Below are 20,076 nucleotides of genomic sequence, written 5' to 3'. Positions count from 1 at the left end.
GGCGCGGAGTATAGTACGAGATCCGGCATATCTTTCTAAGATTTATGAGGGTACTAGTGGACGCCCGTGACTTCTTCCGCCATAAGACCTCTTTAATCCAGCTCTTACAGTAGTATATCTGTAAAAATGAAGTAACTTCTCCCGTTTTCCCGACATTTCCCTTCACTGTTCTGCTCCTATTGATCGTAGCGTGATGAAAAGTAAACTATAACATGTCCAGGAGTATGAAGAATAATTACACTAAGTTTAATTAAAATCTGTCAAGTAGTTTTTGTTTCTATAACAAACATACAGACAGACAGACAAAAATTTTACTGATTGCATTTTTGGCATCAGTATCAATCACTAATCACCCCCTGATAGTTATATCTATAATATAAAAATGAATCGCAAAATGCGTTGGTAAGCGCATAACTCAATAACCCTGGACCAATTTGGCCAATTATTTTTTTTAAATGTTCGTTGTAGTTCTAAGATGGTTTTTATGGGGAGAAAAATATAAAAAGACTAAAAAACTTTATACTTCCATACAAACTATTCATAATTTAATTTTTGATTTTAATATGTATAGGGTAGGGGTAGGAGTAAGGTAGGTGTAGGGTAGGGGTAGGGTGGGGATAGGGTAGAGGTAGGGTAGGGTAGGTTGGAGTAGGTAGGTAAGGGTATGGAAGAAGTTCATAAAAGTTAAAGCGAAGCTTGACCGGGTCCGCTAGTTTATTATAATAATTATTATAAGTAAGTATAGATATAAATCTTAACGCCGGATCTTAGATCAATATAAGAAGTACTTTAAATAGTAAATACAGTAACAAAACTTAGGACTACTAAAGCTCAGAGCCATATCATACAGTTTTAAATATATGCTGCTTATAATATTTCAGTTCCTCTATACTTTCTATTATGTCACTTAGACATCTGTGCTCAAACTTCTTCCGCGGCTGTCTGGAATACTCTTTGGGATACCAACGTCTGGCCAACTCCTTTATTGTGCTGACATCAATGATTCTATAATGCAAATAGTTGTTCAACTTGGGCATGTACTTTTGTATGAACAGTCTATCCATGTATATGCTGTTACCTCCTAAACTGCATTTATTTTCAGGCACATGCGCCTTAACAAAGGCGAGTATCTGATTCTCGGCTTCTGTTACAGAGACATTGGATTCTCGGCATGCATCAGTCAGGCCACTCTGAAAAGGACCATAAGAATAAAATTATCGACTTTAAAGCTTAATTGAAATCCTTAGAGGCTGAATCAAGTAATTTTTAACAAAAAAAAAATAATATTTTTAATACAATAAAATATGTATTTATTAATGTTCATATACAATACTACACTTTAGCCTTTCTAGATGAATACTGTACCAACAAATAAATTAGAAATGAAGGTTGAAAACGCATGTCATTTCATAACTTATTTATTTTAAATTATGTATGGTTTGTTTATAAAATGTTATATAAAATATATTAACCATATTTAATTGTTCCAAGCTTATTAATCAAATTTATTTTCATTAATTTAAGAACAAGTTAACTTCAATTATTATTAGGTGTGAAATGACTATTGATTTATACAATAATTTTGTTTGTTGGTAAACAGTATTCATCAAGAAAAGCTGTAGTATAGTCTGCGCGCGATTTCATCGGTGGAATTCTAAGTCGCCGCACAGCTAGTTAAATTATAAACAAAGGGTCTTATAGGCTTTAGATAGTTTTTTTTCTGTATGTTTTTCTTCATATTTTAACAGTATTTAGACTTCTGTGTGCATTAAAAGATTATATCTACTCATATCTATGAACTATTGGGATGGGATACCAAGGGAAGACTGTTGAGTGTCGGAGAAGAGGAAGCACACATTGGATCCCCAGCCAACTCCATGAGGAAAAGGCCCAGGAAAGAACAAGAAGAAGAAGATCTATGAACTATTTATATTATGTAGCCTGCCAACTTGCATTGAAGTAGTGTGAGTAGTCTAAGCTTGAAGTTCTATAAAGAAAGGAGTGTGGCCATGTGTGATGAAGTTAATAATCAAATAAATGATACATCAAACTGACTAAAATTGTTTTGAATTTTGAAAAAATTACCTCACCATGTTGAGTAATGCACCACTGGTTCATGTTACTCAATATTTCTTCTGGATGATGTATTATAATATTAGGTCCAGTCGCCACTATGTTCAGGTCTGCGTCAGTAACCAAGCAGGCTATCTCCAGGATTTGATCAACTTCCACATTTAAACCAGTCATTTCTAAGTCTACCCACACTATCCTTTTGGCTGGGCTTGGTGCCATTTCTGGAGCAGTTTTGATGCTTAGTTTTACTTGATGATGCACTGAGAACATAAATAACATAAACAGTGTTTTAATTGATAAATAATAATTGCTTGTTATCAACCCATATTCGGCTCACTGCTGAGCTCGAGTCTCCTCTCAAAGTGAGAGGGGTTAGGCCAATAGAAGATTCAAGAAATTCTCTGGTATGCAGGTTTCCTTACAATGTTTTCCTTCACAGTTTGAGACACGTGATAATATTTAATTTCTTAAAATGCACACAACTGAAAAGTTGGAAGTGCATGCCCCAGACCGGATTTGAATCCACATCCTCTGGAATCAGAGGCAGAGGTCATATCCACTGGGCTATCACAGCTCATAATATAACAAACTATAAATAAATAACATCCTTTATTAGTACAATACAATGTAGATATTTTTATTTCTTTTTAAAACAATATTTGTCATATTATCTTTAAATTATGAATAATATTCCAAGTTATCAGAACAGACTGTGTTTAGAACAGGATGGCGATTGTACCATGATGATGATGATGATACCTTTTGATGATAATGATGATGAGTCTGGCACTATACTGTAGAGCTATTGGGGCTATAAATGATTACTGTTACTTTAAAAGCCAATACCTATTCATGACCTAACTTTAGGTTATTTACCTAAACACCAAGGTTTTTATGTTCTAACTAAACCAAATTTTATATTTGACAAACATTTTACATTATACGAATAAAAGAACAGTTTATAATACATATAGACAATGGGCGACTTTGAGATTTTTTTGCAGGACTTTTTCTACATATTGTTTCAGACTTCAGAAGTCTGAAACTTGCTTCAGAATAAGCTTAAATGTATCTGTGAAATTACATGAAAATTTAGCAGTTTTTAAGTTATCGTATTGTTTAGGTACATTATTCTGCAAATTGCTTTTTTTTTATTTCTCACGAAATGAATATTTTCGTGTGGTGGAATTAGTAGCCCACCAACCCTAACCCCTCCCCCTCTACGTGCGGAGCGATATCGAACCTTATCTTGACCTATTTGGATTTTTTTAGTCTTACTAAATGTAACGTCACGTGTAAGGTACAGTATCAGCTATTTATTAACATAAATTATTATAATACAATGTAAGATAATTAATTTTAGACAAGGGCAATTGTTCCTTCTTTGTGGCTTGAGCTCTAACTAAAAAAAACTTTTTCATCCGATTCCTAACCTAAAATTACTAAGTCTAATGGATTACTAATACTTACAAATTGGTTTAAATAACGTATTTGCTACACCTTTTGTCCAGGTTGCTAGATTGTGGCGAAAAAATATCATTGGCATTGATTTAGACACGTATTACCTTAATTTTCCTAACCTACAACAACAAATAATTCACTATCACTTCGACAACAAACCACAGACACAGATTAATAAATACTTGGATACAGATCAACAAAAAAACAAAAACTGAACAAAGAGGACAAAACCCAAAGGTCAAAGACAAATGATTTTTTTTTTGTACAAACTGGCTATAGGGCTCTAAGTTCTAGCAACGGACAGTTAATTCAATCACAGATTATTGAATGATACGGTTACTGACATGTAGTCTCAGAGTAATTACCTTTAGAGTAGACCTGTATTACGTGTAATGAGTATGTGACGTATTATATAATAAATAACTTTTCTATTTATTTCATCATTCCTCAAATCCCATTAAATACATAAATTATTTGGTTTAAAAAGTGAGCTATATTTAATATATAGCTCACTTTTTAAACCAAATAATTTTCGTAAATTCAATTCGGGACTTAATTTTATAAAGGTTTGTCAAGTTGATACGTAATTTTTACCCGACTGCGTCAGAAGGAGAGTAATGTTTTTCGAGCGTATGTATACCTTCATGTGTGTATGTTTGTATGTGTGTGTGTATGTCCATTTCTTTAGCACGTCCTACAGCTCAAACGGCTGGACGGATTTTGACATAGGTGGAGATTAGGCTGAAATTTGGAATGGAAATAGATTTTACTCTGGATTAACACATAGGTTTCTTTTTATCCCGGAAAAATCCATGGTTCCCGCGGGATTTGTGAAAAACTGGATTCCACGCGGATGAAGTCGCGGGCGTCCGCTAGTGAAGAATAAATCCAGAATGAGTGTTTACAAGCAGTGTGGTGAAGCCGATGAAACCCATAAAAACCTCCAAACGTCACGCGTCTCCTTGACATTTGCATACAGAAACTTTTTTCATAATTTGTATTTCAAAATTTACCAACAACCTACCTAAAATAATATAATATTCAATAATTACCAATAAATAAATACTCTTTCCTATTTCTTTACTTTTTGTGAACAGTTTTTAAAATATTCATAGAGTTATGACGCCATTTATCTTGAATAATACTGATGTGACTCGATTTGAGTCAGTACTCGAGAATGTATTAGTTTTTGAATTTTGTATTTGGAGCGGCTACGACACCGTCGTGTTTCGTGCGCTCTATCTGTTTTATCTGTGAGTAAAAGTTAAAGTAATTTAACAATACGAGGTTAGTCTAATAAATTACTGATGGATGGCATTAATCATATATCACACAGTAATTATTTCGGATGATAACGACATTTGTAAGCATTTGTGGATTGAAGTAAATATATGTGAGATAGATTCCTTGTCATCTTATCATAGAAATACAAATCAGTAGTAACTTTTGTTGGATCGTATAATTTGACGTAATGGACAATGCAATCGCCGTTCAACAAACGCTTTGCCGCTGTCAAATAACACGTCATGGTATGAAACTCTGTACAAAAAATGGTGAACGATTTTTGAATTTTCAACCCAAAAAGCCAGGCAATTAACCTGCTATAAAGATGTCATAGAACAAGCTATAAGAGCTCCTAGTAAGCCCCAGAATTATATGTCTAGCGAGGCAGGTCCCTATTTAATTTGTCTGAGTTACTCCGTGATAATATCATAGACTAGAGATATTAAAAAAAATAACAAAGAATATTATTACTCATAGCCTAGCTATCTTAATATTCTGTGCTCCAAGTTTTAAGGTATATTTTGTCTATGTATATTTAAATATTATCTATGATTTACTAATAAGGCTGGATACAATAGTAAGACATTAATGTCTATGTGATTTAAAACTTCATTAAACAATGTATTTTATATATTTTATATTATTTATGTATTCAATTATTTTTACGTGATGGGCACCCTACCAAGGGCGGCAAATTTCGATAATTATTTCTAGGTATTACTTTTAATTTTAATTTATTTTAATTTTGTAGTTGTAGTTATATTTCCTTATATTTTATTTTTATAATAAGTTTAGCTAATTTATGTATTATCTTCATTAATAAATACTTTGATGTATTTTAGGTTTTTATCGCCGTATATCAGTAGAGTCTGGCTAGTATGGAGTATGAAAGTAGAGACTGAAATCGCCCGCCAAATTTAAAAAATCATTTAAACAAAATACGTTTTCATAATTTTCAAAATTATTTTTTTTGTTTGTGAGTACATTACTACCTCTAAATACATATTAAACTCAGGTATACGTTATAAGGATATTTACACTATAATTTTCAGAATCTACTCCGATTTTTTTAAATTAAAACTAAACTAAACATTAAATTATGTTAGGTACCTTTAATTGATACAATTACACTTTATTGTTGAGCAAGGCTTACTTCCATATTGTGTGAGTGCGGATTTGGTGCTTAGACCAACCACGCAGCTTCAATAGGGTTGGTGGACGGGTTACGGCGATATCAGATGTAAACGACAACAGTAACTGTGATCGAGGACTGAACATGCTCTCCAAGGCGCGATAGTTTAGTACCCACTATTAACTTCCTAATACATTAGATTAGTACCTAGCCCGGGGGCTAGGTACTAATCTAATGTGAATTATATGAAAAAAAAGGAAAGCTCAATACTTCAAAGTCCGGCCTCGATCTCAGCACAGGAAGCCAGGAACTATCACAAGCGACATTTTTATTTTATAGTTTTTTGTTTTACTTTACTTACTTTAATAAATACCTACTTTATATCGAGTTTTTATTTTTAAAATAATGTAGGTAATTAGGCCCACCGCCTAATACAAAATCTTAAGGTGCAAAATTGTTTCAGTTATTTTGAAGATATTATGTATGTATTTGATTTGGTGTGTTGTGATTTTAGAGTATTAAGTTATTTGATATCATGACAGACAGTTAAAATCTGACAATAGTCGTATCGCCTTCGCCCCTGTACACATTTAATATTATTAAGTCTTTATATTGTTTTGGTTTGAGTTCGTATGTGGTCAGCCTAAACTACTGAATAATTTATATATTTATATTATTCTTCTAGATTGTCATGGTGCTTAGAGGTTGATTTTGTTTATAATTATTTCATTAAATTGAGCCCATCAAAGAATAAATCTAAAAGGCAAAATGAACAGAATAATTTTGAATCACTGCCGGTGTTTAAAAAAATCGAGTAAGTACCAAAAAATGAGTAAATAAACAAAATAAACATTCAAATTTATATTGCTATAACCTTTCATAACATTTGATTGAATAAAATAATGACTTCATCAGTTTATTTAGTTTAGTTATGTTTACTGCTAATTATGGAAGCTTATCGCAGTTATTATTAGACTACCTGTGATATACCTTCATAACTAAACAAACTAAATTTATTGTAAGAAGACAGGCTATTTTTTGTGTGTATGCACTTGTAGATTTTTCTTGCAAACTTGACATGCTGATCACGTATTGTGAATAATATAGTTCGTTACATACAGAATACTTATAAAGTAGGTGATTGTAATCGTTTATAATTGCAATACAATTAAATTAGACAATAATAAAATAAGTTTATCTTTTGTTTCACAATTTCTTTAATTTTCTCAAAAAGTTTTTTATGTCTATGTTAAAGTAATGGTGTATATATTTTGTAGCTTTACAATGGGAGAGCAGGCAGTATCAAAACTTTCCATACATAACACTGTCAAGGTCATTGTCCTATTACACAACACAACCCATCGGGTTGCAGTATGATATTAGTCAGAAACCTTTCAACACAAGAGTATTTTATCATCCTTATATAAGAACAATATCTACCAGTAAGTGTTACTATGAGAAAGAGCCTTTGAAACCATCTTCAAAGGTAGAAGTGACAGTTGAAAATATCAAAAAGGGTATAGAGGAGAAGGAGAAACTCCCAAAGAAAGAGGAAGTTAAAAAGAGTTTGAAGGAGAGGATAATGGCAGAATTGCGTCATTATTACCATGGTTTCAGGCTATTGTTCATTGAAGTTAGAATATCTTCATCTTTAGTATTTAAGATCCTCAAAGGCCAGTCCCTGACACGTAGAGAGCACCGACTTCTAGTAACCACTGTTGGTGATCTCTTTAGAATGGTGCCATTTATCATATTCATTGTTGTACCATTTTTGGAATTTGCTTTGCCTTTGTTTATAAAACTGTTTCCAAACATGTTGCCATCAACATTTGAAAGCCGAAGTCAAAAAGAAGCTAAGCTTAAACAGCACCTGAAAGTTAAATTGGAAATGGCGAAGTTTTTCCAGGAAACACTAGACCAGATGGCCCCTCAGGCCAGTAACAGACATTCTGAATTAGCTAAAGAGTTTTCCAGTTTCTTCAATAGAATAAGGACTTCAGGTGACGTGGCCACTAGTGAAGAAATTATGAAGTTCTCCAAACTTTTCGAAGATGAAATAACTTTGGACTCACTCCAACGACCACATTTGGTTGCTCTGTGTAAAGTTTTGAATGTTTCTACGATTGGTACAAGTGCTATGTTACGATTTAATTTGAGGATGAAGTTGAGGTCTTTAGCTGCGGACGACAAGATGATAGCCAAGGAAGGTGTGGACAGTTTGAACTTCAGTGAGTTACAGCAAGCGTGCCGAGCGAGGGGCATGAGAGCGTATGGAGTTTCAGAAGAGAGGTTAAGAAAAGAACTTAGAAATTGGTTGGATTTGTCTTTGAATGAGAAAGTACCACCGTCTTTACTGCTGTTGTCCAGAGCGCTGATGGTTCCGGAGCATGTACCCACAACCTACAAACTTAAGGCTACTATATCAGCATTGCCAGAACAGGTGGCCACACAGACAAGAGCTGCAATTGGCGAGAAAGAAGGCAAAGTTGATTTCAAGGTAATTGTTTTAGGTGATGTAAGATTAAGTAGTTAAATAAGATAAACTCATTGACCTCTTATTATAAAAGGACGCACAATCATGTAGAAAATTTCATTTAAAAACTAGCCAATTATGCTTTGACAGTTTTAGAATTACTGGTAAAGAAAATTATACCTAAAGGCCTTTAAATATAGTCCAATATTTAATAAAATCCCAAATTCAGAGCAAATACAACCTTAAGGATTGAGTTGAAGCCTGAAGGTAGAATTTGCAAATGACTACTTGTATTGAGTGCCAAGAAGCTGTGTTTGGCACATTCCAATTATAGTCATGTTAATTGAATAATAACAAAAGCTAGAATCTCATGAAGAAATTGAAATCTTGATATTGCTTATATTTAAATGATAAATTCAATGCTTATTTATATTAGTGGTTACCTTTAATTGTCACAAAAATAATGGTAAACAAGTAATTTGATGAGCCGCGATTCCACAGGGTGTGGGTTTAAATCTGGTCTGGGGAATGCACTAAACTTTTCAGTTGTGTGCATTTTATGAAATTAAATATCATGTGTCTCAAAACGGTGAATTTTCTTACCAAAGAATTTTTTTAATTCTCTATGTGTGTGAAGTCTGCCATTGGGCCAGCATGGTCTACTATTGGTCTAACTCTTCTCATTCTGAGAGGAGACTCGAGCTCAGCAGTGAGCCGAATATAGGTTGACAATGAAATAATTTGAATCAATGATATCCAACCAGTATTCTTGAACTTTTCAGGCTAAAGTTGATGCTATCAAACTTGAAGAACAGAAGATCAAGGAAGAGAAGAAAGAATTACAAGAAGCTGAAAGGGAGAAGGAGATCCTCGAAGCCAAAAAACGAGAGAAGGAAGAACTCAAAGACAAAGCACCAGTTATTGATGAAGTCAGTACCCCAGTTATGGTAGACCCTGCGCCAGTTATTGCAGTGGATTCAGTGAAGCCAAAAACAGAGGAAGGCCTGTCTGGCAAAGATATTGAAGTGATTGAAGATGCTCTAGAAAAATTAGGTAAAGTTGTATTTTATTTAATTACTAGCGGACGCGACTTCGTCCGCGTGCAATTTAGTTTTTCACAAATCCCTCCTTGGGTACCATTTTTTCGGGATGAAAGTATAATCCAGGGTATTATTTATCTTTGTTTTTTTTAAAATTTCAACTCAATCTGTTCAATACAAATAACAAACATCTGTACAAACTTTTGTAATGTTAGTAGGGTTTATTTTCTATTCAACTAGTAAGTTTGCATGTTTGTCAACAATTTAAAAAAAAAACATTTACCTCCTTCTGATCCAGTATGCATATTTCTCAGGAATGCATACAAGAGATAAGGATTATATGGTTATAATGGTTATAATGTAAAGATGGTTATTTTTTAAATTATTTATTACATCAGACTTCATGTCACATCACACTATCACAGTAATATTATAAAGTCGAAAGTGTGTGTGTGAAGTATGTTTGTTTCCCCTTTATGCTGCGGCTACTGGAGCAATTATATATAGATTATATAGCGAAATAGATTTTACTCAGGATTAACACATAGTCTACTTTTGATCCCGGAAAAATCCATGTTCCCGCAGGAACCGTGATAGCCCAGTGGATATTATCTCTGCCTCCGATTCCGGGTGGGTTCGAATCCGGTCCGTTCCATACACCTCTAACTTTTCAGTTTTGTGTATTTTAAGAAATTAAATATCACGTGTCTCAAACTGTGAAGGAAAAACATCGCGAGGAAACCTGCATACCAGAGAATTTTCTTAATTCTCTGCGTGTGTGAAGTATGCTAATCAGCATTGAGCCAGCATGGTAGATTATTTGGCCTAACCTGTCTCGTTCTGAGAGGAGAGCCGAATATGGGTTGATAATGATGAATTCATATTGGCTTTATACTGTACTATCTATCTATATATGTAGTGGTACAAATTAGTAATATTATAATTCAAATAAGGAAAATAATATTACAATAGTCAGCTATAATGATAGTATAAATAATTATCTTACAGAAACAAGTTTCTTGTTCAATGGAATGGAATCGGATAAGAATGAACTTAATATTAAATTGACTTAATAAATTTAATTTATTAGCTCTAACTTAAAATGTGTCGCCAAAGTTGCCATAAAATTGTCTTAATCATAAGTAGCAACAATGAGTATACCTGATAAATTTTTAACCGACTTCAAAAAAAAGGAGGATGTTCTTAATTCGACGCGTATGTAACGAAATTACTGAACTGATTTTTATTAAAATTAAATGCTAGGACATACTTAAAACAAAAAATAAATACTTTTTAACATAAAAATTTAACTTACTTCAAAATCACACAAATAAATTAAAATTCGAAAAATAACATCGTAAGTGCTACCTTCGGATCACTTTGAAGGCGGTGCCAACACAATGATGCATTAACTAAAGCCGATTAAATTATAAACTTTTAGTATTTAATGACTGTGGTTCTTTTCAGTGTTTTTTTCAGAAATGGAGTTGATTTTTTTTTTTTTTTGAATATTTGCTAAATACGAATACTTGCTGCGAGTTATAGACATATCTAATATTATAAAATCTTAGTCGTCATCTGTTGCTTTAACCATGTGTCACCTGATCTCCACAGCTGAACAGAAGAAGTCTCTGCTTCTCGAGAAAGAGAGTATTCAGGAGCTCAAGACAGAGTTGCTGGATTATAACGAGGATGTGAAGGAGATGGATGAGATCGTGAAAGCCAAGCAGGCGGACATCAAACTCACTAAGGGTGCTAGAAGGTATGTTTTTGACTGCCTCCGTGGCGCAAAACGGATTTACAAAACGGAGGTCCTGGGTTCGATCCCCGGCTGGGCCGATTGAGATTTTCTTAATTGGTCCAGGTCTGGCTGGTGGGAGGCTTTGGTCGTGGCTAGTTACCACCCTACCGACAAAGACGTACCGCCAAGCGATTTAGCGTTCCGGTACAATGTCGTGTAGAAACCGAAAAGGGGTGTGGATTTTCATCCTCCTAACAAGTTAGCCCGCTTCCATCTTAGACTGCATCATCACTTACCATCAGGTGAGATTGTAGTCAAGGGCTAACTTGTAAAGAATAAAAAAAAGGTATGTTATCAGGCTCGAAGGACCACAATCAATGTGGTTGTTTTCGGCACAGTACGTTTGGGTTTCTGAAAAATTATGAAAATTTGGGAATTCACTTAGTTTTTTACTATTTGAGAGTAGTAGTAGATGCCTTACTATTAACACCAAAGCGAACCAAACCAAAGCGAAAATATTATTATGAATAATATTTAAAAGTATTCAAATTGGGTATTTGACTACTTTTAAATATTATTGATAGTTTAAAAAAAAATTACAAACCAACAAAGTCGCGAGCGTACTGTAGTTATAAAAACAACAAATTTTTTTTAATATTATGCATAATTATTATAATCCTCTTTACTTTCGAATTGAGCTAAGAGCTACAGTCAGTGTCACACACATTTATCACAAAGAACTTTACAAAGTAGTTTCTGAAACTATACATGATTATAAACCTAAAAACGTGTTTTTTTGCGAAAATTCATGATTTTTAGCAACAATAACAAGTGTCCATACTCTTTCATTATCGACATCACTAACAGCCGATGGAGGCTGGAGATACCAGCAGTGGACTCCATCGGCTGTTCTCTCATCTTGACTTCCAAACAAAAGGACGCCGCCGCCAGCATCCAGCAGCTCCCTGCAATAGGCTACTCGCCTGCTGTACAAAACTAAGAAGATTTTTTGCATATAGACAATTTAGATGCCTAGAAACTCTAATCACATTTTTATTTGTGAAAATAATCTCGTAATTGTAATATTTTTATAAAACAAAATTGTATTTTTATCACGTCACCGCAAACGCCAATCATGAACTGTGACGTCATTCGCTACAAGGCATCGGTTTGTGATTGGCGCTTGCGGTGACGTGATATATCACATCACTGCAAACGCCAATCACGCTGTTGTCTCTATGAATGACGTCACTTGCTAATGTGTTGTGTTCTGTTAATTTTACGTAAATATTTTTTCATTTATATTAATTTTTTTACTGGTTATTATTGACGGGACAAAATAAAATATAGCTTATAATACTTCAACTTTTACTACTTTGCGGATCTCTTGAGTTTTGCAGAGAAACTCTAAGCATAGCTCGCTCCATACCATTACAAAAAAAGTCTTCTGAAAATAGAGAAATTACGTGTCTATACTTAAATGTAAAATGATGATGATGACCCCCTACCTCCCTTGTCAGCAAAAATAAACAATGCTTTTACCTCCCCCTCCCATGCTTACGTAAACATTGTTATATGCATCTTTTTATATTTGTGGAAATCTCCGAAAATGCGTTTCATCTGCAAACATAGACAGTGTAAGTAAGTTTTGTAGCTTGCCCTAAGTGTAAAAAAATAAACTACTGCTGTAGTACTGCTGCATCTAGAATTTGTAGACTCTACCACCGGTTCAGAAGGCAAAAAAATCATTATAATTTTTTTTTTTAAATATTGCCATGTCTTTTTAAATATGACCAATATTCCCATTCCCCTCCAACTAGTCGGGAAAGACCGAGAAAGAATTAGGAGTGGGTATAATAATAGACCAACCAGGCCGGGATCGAACCATCACCGCTCGATGATGAGTCCGACCGATCTCACCGTTGAGCTATTGAAGCTTTTATTATGTGAAAGCTGATCCAACGGCCTCCAAGCATATTTATAATTAAGTAACTCATCAATTGTGTAGTAACCTCGACTTATTAAAACTATACTTCTATACTAATATTATAAAGCGTTTGTTTGTTTGAACGCGCTAATCTCAGGAACTACTAGTCCGATTTGAAAAAAATCTTTCAGTGTTAGATAGCCCGTTTATCGAGGAAGGCTATAGGTTATACATTATTCCCGTATTCCTCAGCGGCGTCAGCTATTGTTTTATAACACAATGCTGGAACTTATGCAGTGTAAGGTCCATAACAATCTTGAATGATGATGAATGATGATTTCCACAGATTATACCGTGCCGTGAACAACATGATAAGCAAGTTAGACGCTACACTGATTGAGCTGGAAAAGAAGGAAGAAGCCTTGAAGACAACGTTGGAGCAAACGAAATCTGAACCGCAGAAAGCTAAAGAGCAATTGATACAGATTGACGAATTGATGCATTCCATTAAAAGTCTACAGAAGGTTCCCGATGAAGCAAAACTGAAGCTTATTCAGGATGTGTTGGGAAGATTGGACGATGATTTTGATGGGCAGTTGAAGATTGATGATGTTTTGAAGGTAAATCTGTACTAATATCATAAATGTGAAAAGTCTGTCTGTCTGTCCTTTTCACAGCTAAACAGCTGAACCGATCAAGATGAATTTAGTTATAATGATAAACTTGACCTTGGAGCAAAACATGGGGGTTAAAATAGGGGTTGAAAGTTTGTATGAAAATTGAAATGAATGTTTGTCCTTCATTTTTAAAGTTTCAGTTTTAAAAATATGTTCATAATTTTAACGAAATATGATGTGATTCAAGAAATTTTAAAATTCATCACCTAAATGTGGTGAAATAGGGGTTGAAAGTGTACCTTGAATTCCACGCGGACGAATTTCCGGGCGTCCGCTAATAAATTAATCACATCACATCACACTAATATTATAAAGGCGAAAGTTTGTGTGGAAGTGTGTAAGTATGTTTGTTCCTCTTCTACGCTGCGACTACTAAAGCGATTTGGCTGAAATTTAGAATGGAAATAGATTTTACTCTGAATTAACACATAGGATACTTTTCATCCCGGAAAAATCCATGGTTCCCGCGGGTTTAGTGAAAAACTGAATTCCACGCGGACAAAGTCACGGGCGTCCGCTAGTATTTAATACTAGATGACCGCCTCCTTGGATCTAAGTTTAATCTTTAAGAATGTTTTTCGAAAGATTGCCTCTTAGCAATTTTTTTTTGTATTTGTTTGTTAACTGAAGACATGGTTTTATAAAATATCTATTAACAAGATAAAAATAAAAATATAGACTAGATGATTGACAGTTTCTCTAACCTCCCAAATAACATATTGTAGGAGGAAAAGCTAACAAACTTTTTTTTTACGAAATCTCTGAGGTCTAGTCTCACAGCTCTGACAGACAGTTAACTAATGCCTAATTAAATGTGTTTTAACTTTCAGATGCTAGAAATAATAGGCAACGAAAACGTAAACCTGTCCGAGAAGCAGATGGCTGAGCTGATCGAACTCCTGGACAAGGAGGAGATCCTGGAGGTTGAGTCCAAGATACAGAAGGCGCTGGACAAAGCCGCCATCGCCGCCAAGGAACAAGACAAGTCTGAATCTGAAGGAAAGGTATGTGTTATGATAGCTGACCTTCCTAGAACAATATTATCTTGCTCTAGCCAAGGCTACTAAGGAACAAGATGAGTCTGAATCTGAGGGAAAGGTATGTGTTGTGATGTCTGACCTTTATAGAACAATATTATCTTGCTCTTGATAAGGCCGCCAAGGAACAAGGCAGTCTGAATCTGTCGGAAAGGTATGTGATAGCTGACCTTTGTAGCACATTATCTTGCTCTAGACAAGGGCACTAAGGAACAGGATGAGTCTGAATCTGAGGGAAAGATATGTGTTGTGATGTGTAACCTTTCTAGAACAATATTATCTTGCTCTTGACAAGGCCGGCAAGGAACAAGACACAAAACAGTTTTTAAAATATTTAACAACATAAATGCCATTTCCCTTGAATAATACTGGTGCGACGTTTCGTATCGTACTGACTCGAGAATGTATTCGTTTTTAAAAATTAGTATTTGTGACGGGTACGACACCGTCGTGTTCCATGCGCTCCATCTGCCTATTATTGATTAATCTGTGCTAACAAATTAATTTTATACATTTCCAGGGTCTATACGATCTGATCCGAGAAGCGCAGAAGCGTAGAGAAATGAAGAGGGCAGTGGAGAAATTTGGAGACCAACAAACCAGCATGCCCAAGAGTGAAGACATCGTGACCAAGTCGGAGACACCTAAACGACCAGAGAGCCAATAGAAACACCATTTTAGTGTTTCGGATACAGTGATATTTTTTTTCTAGTGAATTATGTAAATATGACTGTCAGTGAGGTTATGCTTTCTAGCTGGTCTGTGGTTTGTTGGGATATCGTTTATTGAGGGTATTTGACTGTTTTTTTGTCTGTGGAATAATGTACTTATTACCCTATGTGTTTATTATTTATTTTTGCATTTTTTTCCGAAATTCCATTTGTCTGCTTACATTTGAGAAGTATTAAAAAGTTGTTATGGATATATGTTTTTTTTTATGTTATTCGAGACAGCAAAATGATTATTGTATCAAATATTCATTCAAAGTCATTAACAACTACTAATTAAGTTTTTAAACCATTTTTTTATTTTTTTTTAAATAATGCCTGCATAGACATTTTTAACTTTTAATATTGTTTACCGAGGCAAAGATCCATAGGTGTAATGCTTTAACTTTTAAACAAACTACTAAAAAATAATATTATTGTGGCTTACCTGTTCCATTAACGCGCTGTAATGCAGTATTTTTTTCATTTTATTATTTTTTGTGCCTTTTTGTTTACAACTGTACATTTCACAAAAGTTAGTACATCAAAGAATTTTCTGTAATAATTGTGTAATAAATGCTGATAATTTATAATCAAGAATATTAATAGTCAAATACCTTGCAATAAACAAATGCTTAGAAATATTTATGAAAGGTGTATCCCATCGATAGGGGCGCGACATTAACATAGAACAATTGTTTTATGTGTTACCTTGTGACAATAAGCATTTTTGTATTAAAAATACGAGAGTACACTTAATCTTAAACTCTTAATATGTATATATCAATATATTTAAAAAAAAATATATGATTCCACGCCGTACAAAGTTATATTTAATTTTGTTTATTATTTATGTTTACTTATCCATTGTTCAGAGTTTATTTTTATTATTTATTGCACGCATTTCTGTGATCGCTTTTCAGTTTATACGGACCAATTAGTGGCTTACTTGGTGAATGGCACATTTAGACGATTCAATTGAATATGAATGATGTATATATCGAAAAATACCACGTTAAATTGTAATCAGTATTTTCAGTTCACAATATGACGGCAGATTATAATATCACGAGTGACATGTACATTGTGATTGTAATGCAGAATAGTATGCGCCTAACTTCAAGTCTGAAATTTGATAGCTCTGAAATTGCGACATCCCAAACTACGCAGATGTTATAACTAATGCCTGGCCGCTCAGAGATTGCGTTACTGACAGGTGGTTATCGAATGGGCGATGTAACTCCGAACTAGCGTACAAGGTTGTTGAACTGCGCTGTTTCAAGGTTATGCCAACTGTTTGTATTTGTAGTGATGAGACAAAAAACGGGGCAATTGTAGTTGAATATGTTTGTCCCATTCGATCATTTAAAAATTCTACTTTGAAGAAATTGCGATATTGAATTGTCTAAATGCACCAGTTATTGTGATTCAATAGAAATTCATACATGGTAAAATGGGACCATTTGACCATCTGTTTCAGTATATACAGGAATAATTACTGACTTGTAACACTTCATCATTGTCAGCACTCTGCATCTTATTTGTCAGCAAATTCATTTCAAGTCAGTCTATTACTGTGTATGAATTTTGATATGATGAACAAAGAATATTATCTGACCATAAACATTTTCCTGGTGAAAACTCTATAATTTATGGTCAGCTCATATCATCCGTATGGCCAGTTCAGTTTGTCAGCATTGTGATTTTTAAATCAATCACAATTCTGTAATGTGATTTTGAGGATCCCAAGATTTTGTTTTATGAAAGCCTTCGGATTGTTCAGTGTGGATGCACTTAAGTTTATTTTAATTTACTTTTAAGTATTAGCACAAATTTTATTGTTTATGTGTATTGTGTTTACTTATTCCGTTATTTTTTGTTTCACTTTATTGTTTAAAAATGTACATAACATAAATGTACATTCAAAATATATGTATTTAATTTACTTTTACTCGCTACACAGATTAAAAATATATTAAACATATTTTTAATCTGTGATGAAATAAAAACAGACAAATATGTATATTTTATTATATTAATCAGGCGTTAATGTAACAACATGTATTACGTACAAACTGCCAAGAAAGGTACTGAGATTATTTCTAAAAACTCTAAGAACTTAAAACTCATTTCTGGGTTTAAAAAAAATAACATTAACATCTCTTACCTCAGTTAAAAAATACCCCATGTAATCGATTTGTGGACATACCTACAAAAGGTTTTTATTATCATGGTCACTGTACACATGGCAATTTAAACGAAATATATATGAAAACAAAATTAGTTGTAGTGACACAACAAAATTACAAATTGATAATATATTTGGCATGAAAATTATATAATACCTATTATGTATATATACAATATATATACATATTTATTTTTATGGGCTTTGTAACATTTCATGGTCACTTAAAGCATTTGGCATGAAAATTATTTAACACCTATTATGTATATATACAATATATATACATATTTATTTTTATGGGCTTTGTAACATTTCATGGTCACTTAAAGCGATGTATAGTTATTTTTTTTTATTAAATAATTAGAATGTTCTGACAAACTGTAAAGTTTTAAGGTAATACAAATGTCGTATACACGATTAAGTATGTGTGTTTTATTTATTCCTTTGAAGTTGCACAACAATATATTTGTAGTTTGTACTCTATTACAGAGTGTAAATAATTTCGACGACCTCTCTGGCGCAGTTGGTAGTGCTGAGGTTCTCATCAGAGAGGTCCTGGGTTCGATTCCCAGGCAGGTCAATTTTAGATTAACTTTTATTAAATTTAATAAATGTAAATCATGAAAAAGGGGCTTCAGGGCTAGATATAGTAAGTATTTTCCAAATATAGTTATTAATTTATTTATATTAGATAGTAATATTATTTCAACACTTCATCTTATTTAAAATAAGAATTATATTACCTACAAAGTAAAATAAAAACAAAATATCAATTATTATCAAGGATCAAGGTAGTTTCAATCCCAAGTGGATGACAGAACATAGGGTTACCCTATGAACGACAATATGTAACTAAAGCGGCCTTATTTATTTTCTACTCTTTTGCTTAGACCATTAATGGTCTAAGACTCTTTTGTGTCGCAATATCCCGTCGATTATACCTCTTCCAAGTAAGTCTGCTTTCATCAAAGGCTGCATCGTCGTTTAACATCAGGTGAGATCGTGGTGAAGGGTTAACTTGTCATAGAATAAAAAATATCTAGATGATATATTCTAGGACTTAGAAAAATTATAATCGTTTATTTTGTCTGTCTTAGGGAAAAGATTACCTCGATAAGTGTCTAGCTATTTTACTTTTGATTTTTAGTCTGAGAATAGTATTGATTACAAAAAACCAGTCTTTTAAATTATTATTTAACTGCCATTTCTCTTTATCTGGATCTATGGAACGGATTTTCATATTGTTTAAATACGAATAATAGGGTAAGTCTAGACTAGATCATAAGTTCTCAACGTGGGCGATAACGTCCCTTGTGAGCGTTTGAGATCTGTTGGAAAGTAACAGACATAAAAAGTAATAGACGAATAAATACATCCCACTATAGTAACTACTTCGTTGGTACAATAGCATATGTCGCTTAGCTTTGGACACTGTGGTCCAGGACTGCAAAAAATCTTAGAATTTTTTCAGTAATATTTAGAGAGATCGTATATAAGCCCGCCAAGCAGCATCAGAGCAGTGTGTTAGGCCTAAGCTGCATAACCTCTTTCCTAAGAAAAGAGGGAGGCCTGTTAGAATAATTAAAATACCATTTTTTGACGTGACAACGTCTTATAAATTGGTTTGCCGGGTGACACTTCAAGAAACTGCGTTACGCTCCGCTCACGTTATGCGCTCACAATGAGAGCGAGTGAATAAAATTTTGTTAATATGAAATTCAGTGCGAGATTCTTTGTATAAATTAATGTTTTAAATATAATTCTTTGTATAAATAAATGTTTTAAATTGTTACTAAGTATTATTTCATCCTTGTTCCTACTATACGAATGAATATTCACATTAAAATTATTTTACCACTCAAAGTCGTTGTCACGTAAAACTTTCGCCCGTATACCGACTTTACAGGCAACCAATTTTTATTTTTGGACTTTCTACGAAATATGACAATGATTATTATTCTATGATCTGAAAATTTAGGTTGAGAACATATGATCGGACTATCTGATTTATCATGTACATATGGAAGAGTTATTCGTAGAGTAGCATGTGCTAATATTAGCCATGTAAGCTTTTCAAACATTTCCATTTCATTTCATCGATCCTTCATTCTCTAACTAAGCGACGATACGACGTTAATCGCGGCGGCAGCGGGCGGGAATCAAACACCCTAGAATTCTATTAATTGGGATATGCGTTGCTAAATAATTTCCGATAATGATGATATTGTGCTTATTAAATAAGGGTTAGTACCTAAGTTCTGATGATTTTGACGACAGGTACATAAAGCTACCGATTTTTAACTTGATAGCCAGTTTGATGAGAAAGAAAATTTTTA

At 33.6% G+C, this 20,076-nt stretch overlaps 2 protein-coding genes across 2 annotated transcripts; one reads left to right on the top strand and one right to left on the bottom strand.

Annotated features, from left to right (window-relative positions):
- Positions 1-285: 285 nt before the first annotated feature.
- LOC112050406 (probable oligoribonuclease) lies at positions 286-3,699 on the bottom strand. Its single transcript, XM_024088669.2, has 3 exons — positions 3,544-3,699; positions 2,086-2,333; positions 286-1,190 (listed from the first exon to the last, which is right to left on the bottom strand). The coding sequence occupies exons 1-3, from the start codon at positions 3,617-3,619 to the stop codon at positions 843-845; spliced, it is 672 nt and encodes a 223-aa protein (XP_023944437.2). The 5' UTR covers positions 3,620-3,699; the 3' UTR covers positions 286-842.
- A 2,860-nt stretch (positions 3,700-6,559) lies between these two features.
- On the top strand, positions 6,560-18,161 carry LOC112050399 (mitochondrial proton/calcium exchanger protein). Its single transcript, XM_024088661.2, has 7 exons — positions 6,560-6,764; positions 7,228-8,447; positions 9,206-9,476; positions 11,078-11,225; positions 13,478-13,751; positions 14,639-14,812; positions 15,366-18,161. Exons 1-7 carry the CDS (start codon positions 6,719-6,721, stop codon positions 15,510-15,512), a joined length of 2,280 nt encoding a protein of 759 aa, XP_023944429.2. The 5' UTR covers positions 6,560-6,718; the 3' UTR covers positions 15,513-18,161.
- The last annotated feature ends 1,915 nt before the right edge of the window (positions 18,162-20,076 follow it).

Source organism: Bicyclus anynana, chromosome 13 (genome assembly GCF_947172395.1).
Source record: "Bicyclus anynana chromosome 13, ilBicAnyn1.1, whole genome shotgun sequence".
Taxonomy (NCBI): domain Eukaryota; kingdom Metazoa; phylum Arthropoda; class Insecta; order Lepidoptera; family Nymphalidae; genus Bicyclus; species Bicyclus anynana.
Note: the sequence above shows the minus strand (reverse complement) of the source record. Positions and strands in the feature narration are given on the sequence as shown.

Bases quoted from the DNA above. Each gene is read 5' to 3' on its own strand.
- LOC112050406 (XM_024088669.2), bottom strand. From the start codon at position 3,619: ATGCCAATGATATTTTTTCGCCACAATCTAGCAACCTGGACAAAAGGT. The intron at 2,334-3,543 runs GTAAGTATTAGT...TTATGTTCTCAG, and splicing joins TACGTTATTTAAACCAATTT to TGCATCATCAAGTAAAACTA. The intron at 1,191-2,085 runs GTAATTTTTTCA...GGTCCTTTTCAG, and splicing joins GCATTACTCAACATGGTGAG to AGTGGCCTGACTGATGCATG.
- LOC112050399 (XM_024088661.2), top strand. From the start codon at position 6,719: ATGAACAGAATAATTTTGAATCACTGCCGGTGTTTAAAAAAATCGA. The intron at 11,226-13,477 runs GTATGTTTTTGA...TGATTTCCACAG, and splicing joins CTCACTAAGGGTGCTAGAAG to ATTATACCGTGCCGTGAACA. The intron at 13,752-14,638 runs GTAAATCTGTAC...TTTAACTTTCAG, and splicing joins AGATTGATGATGTTTTGAAG to ATGCTAGAAATAATAGGCAA.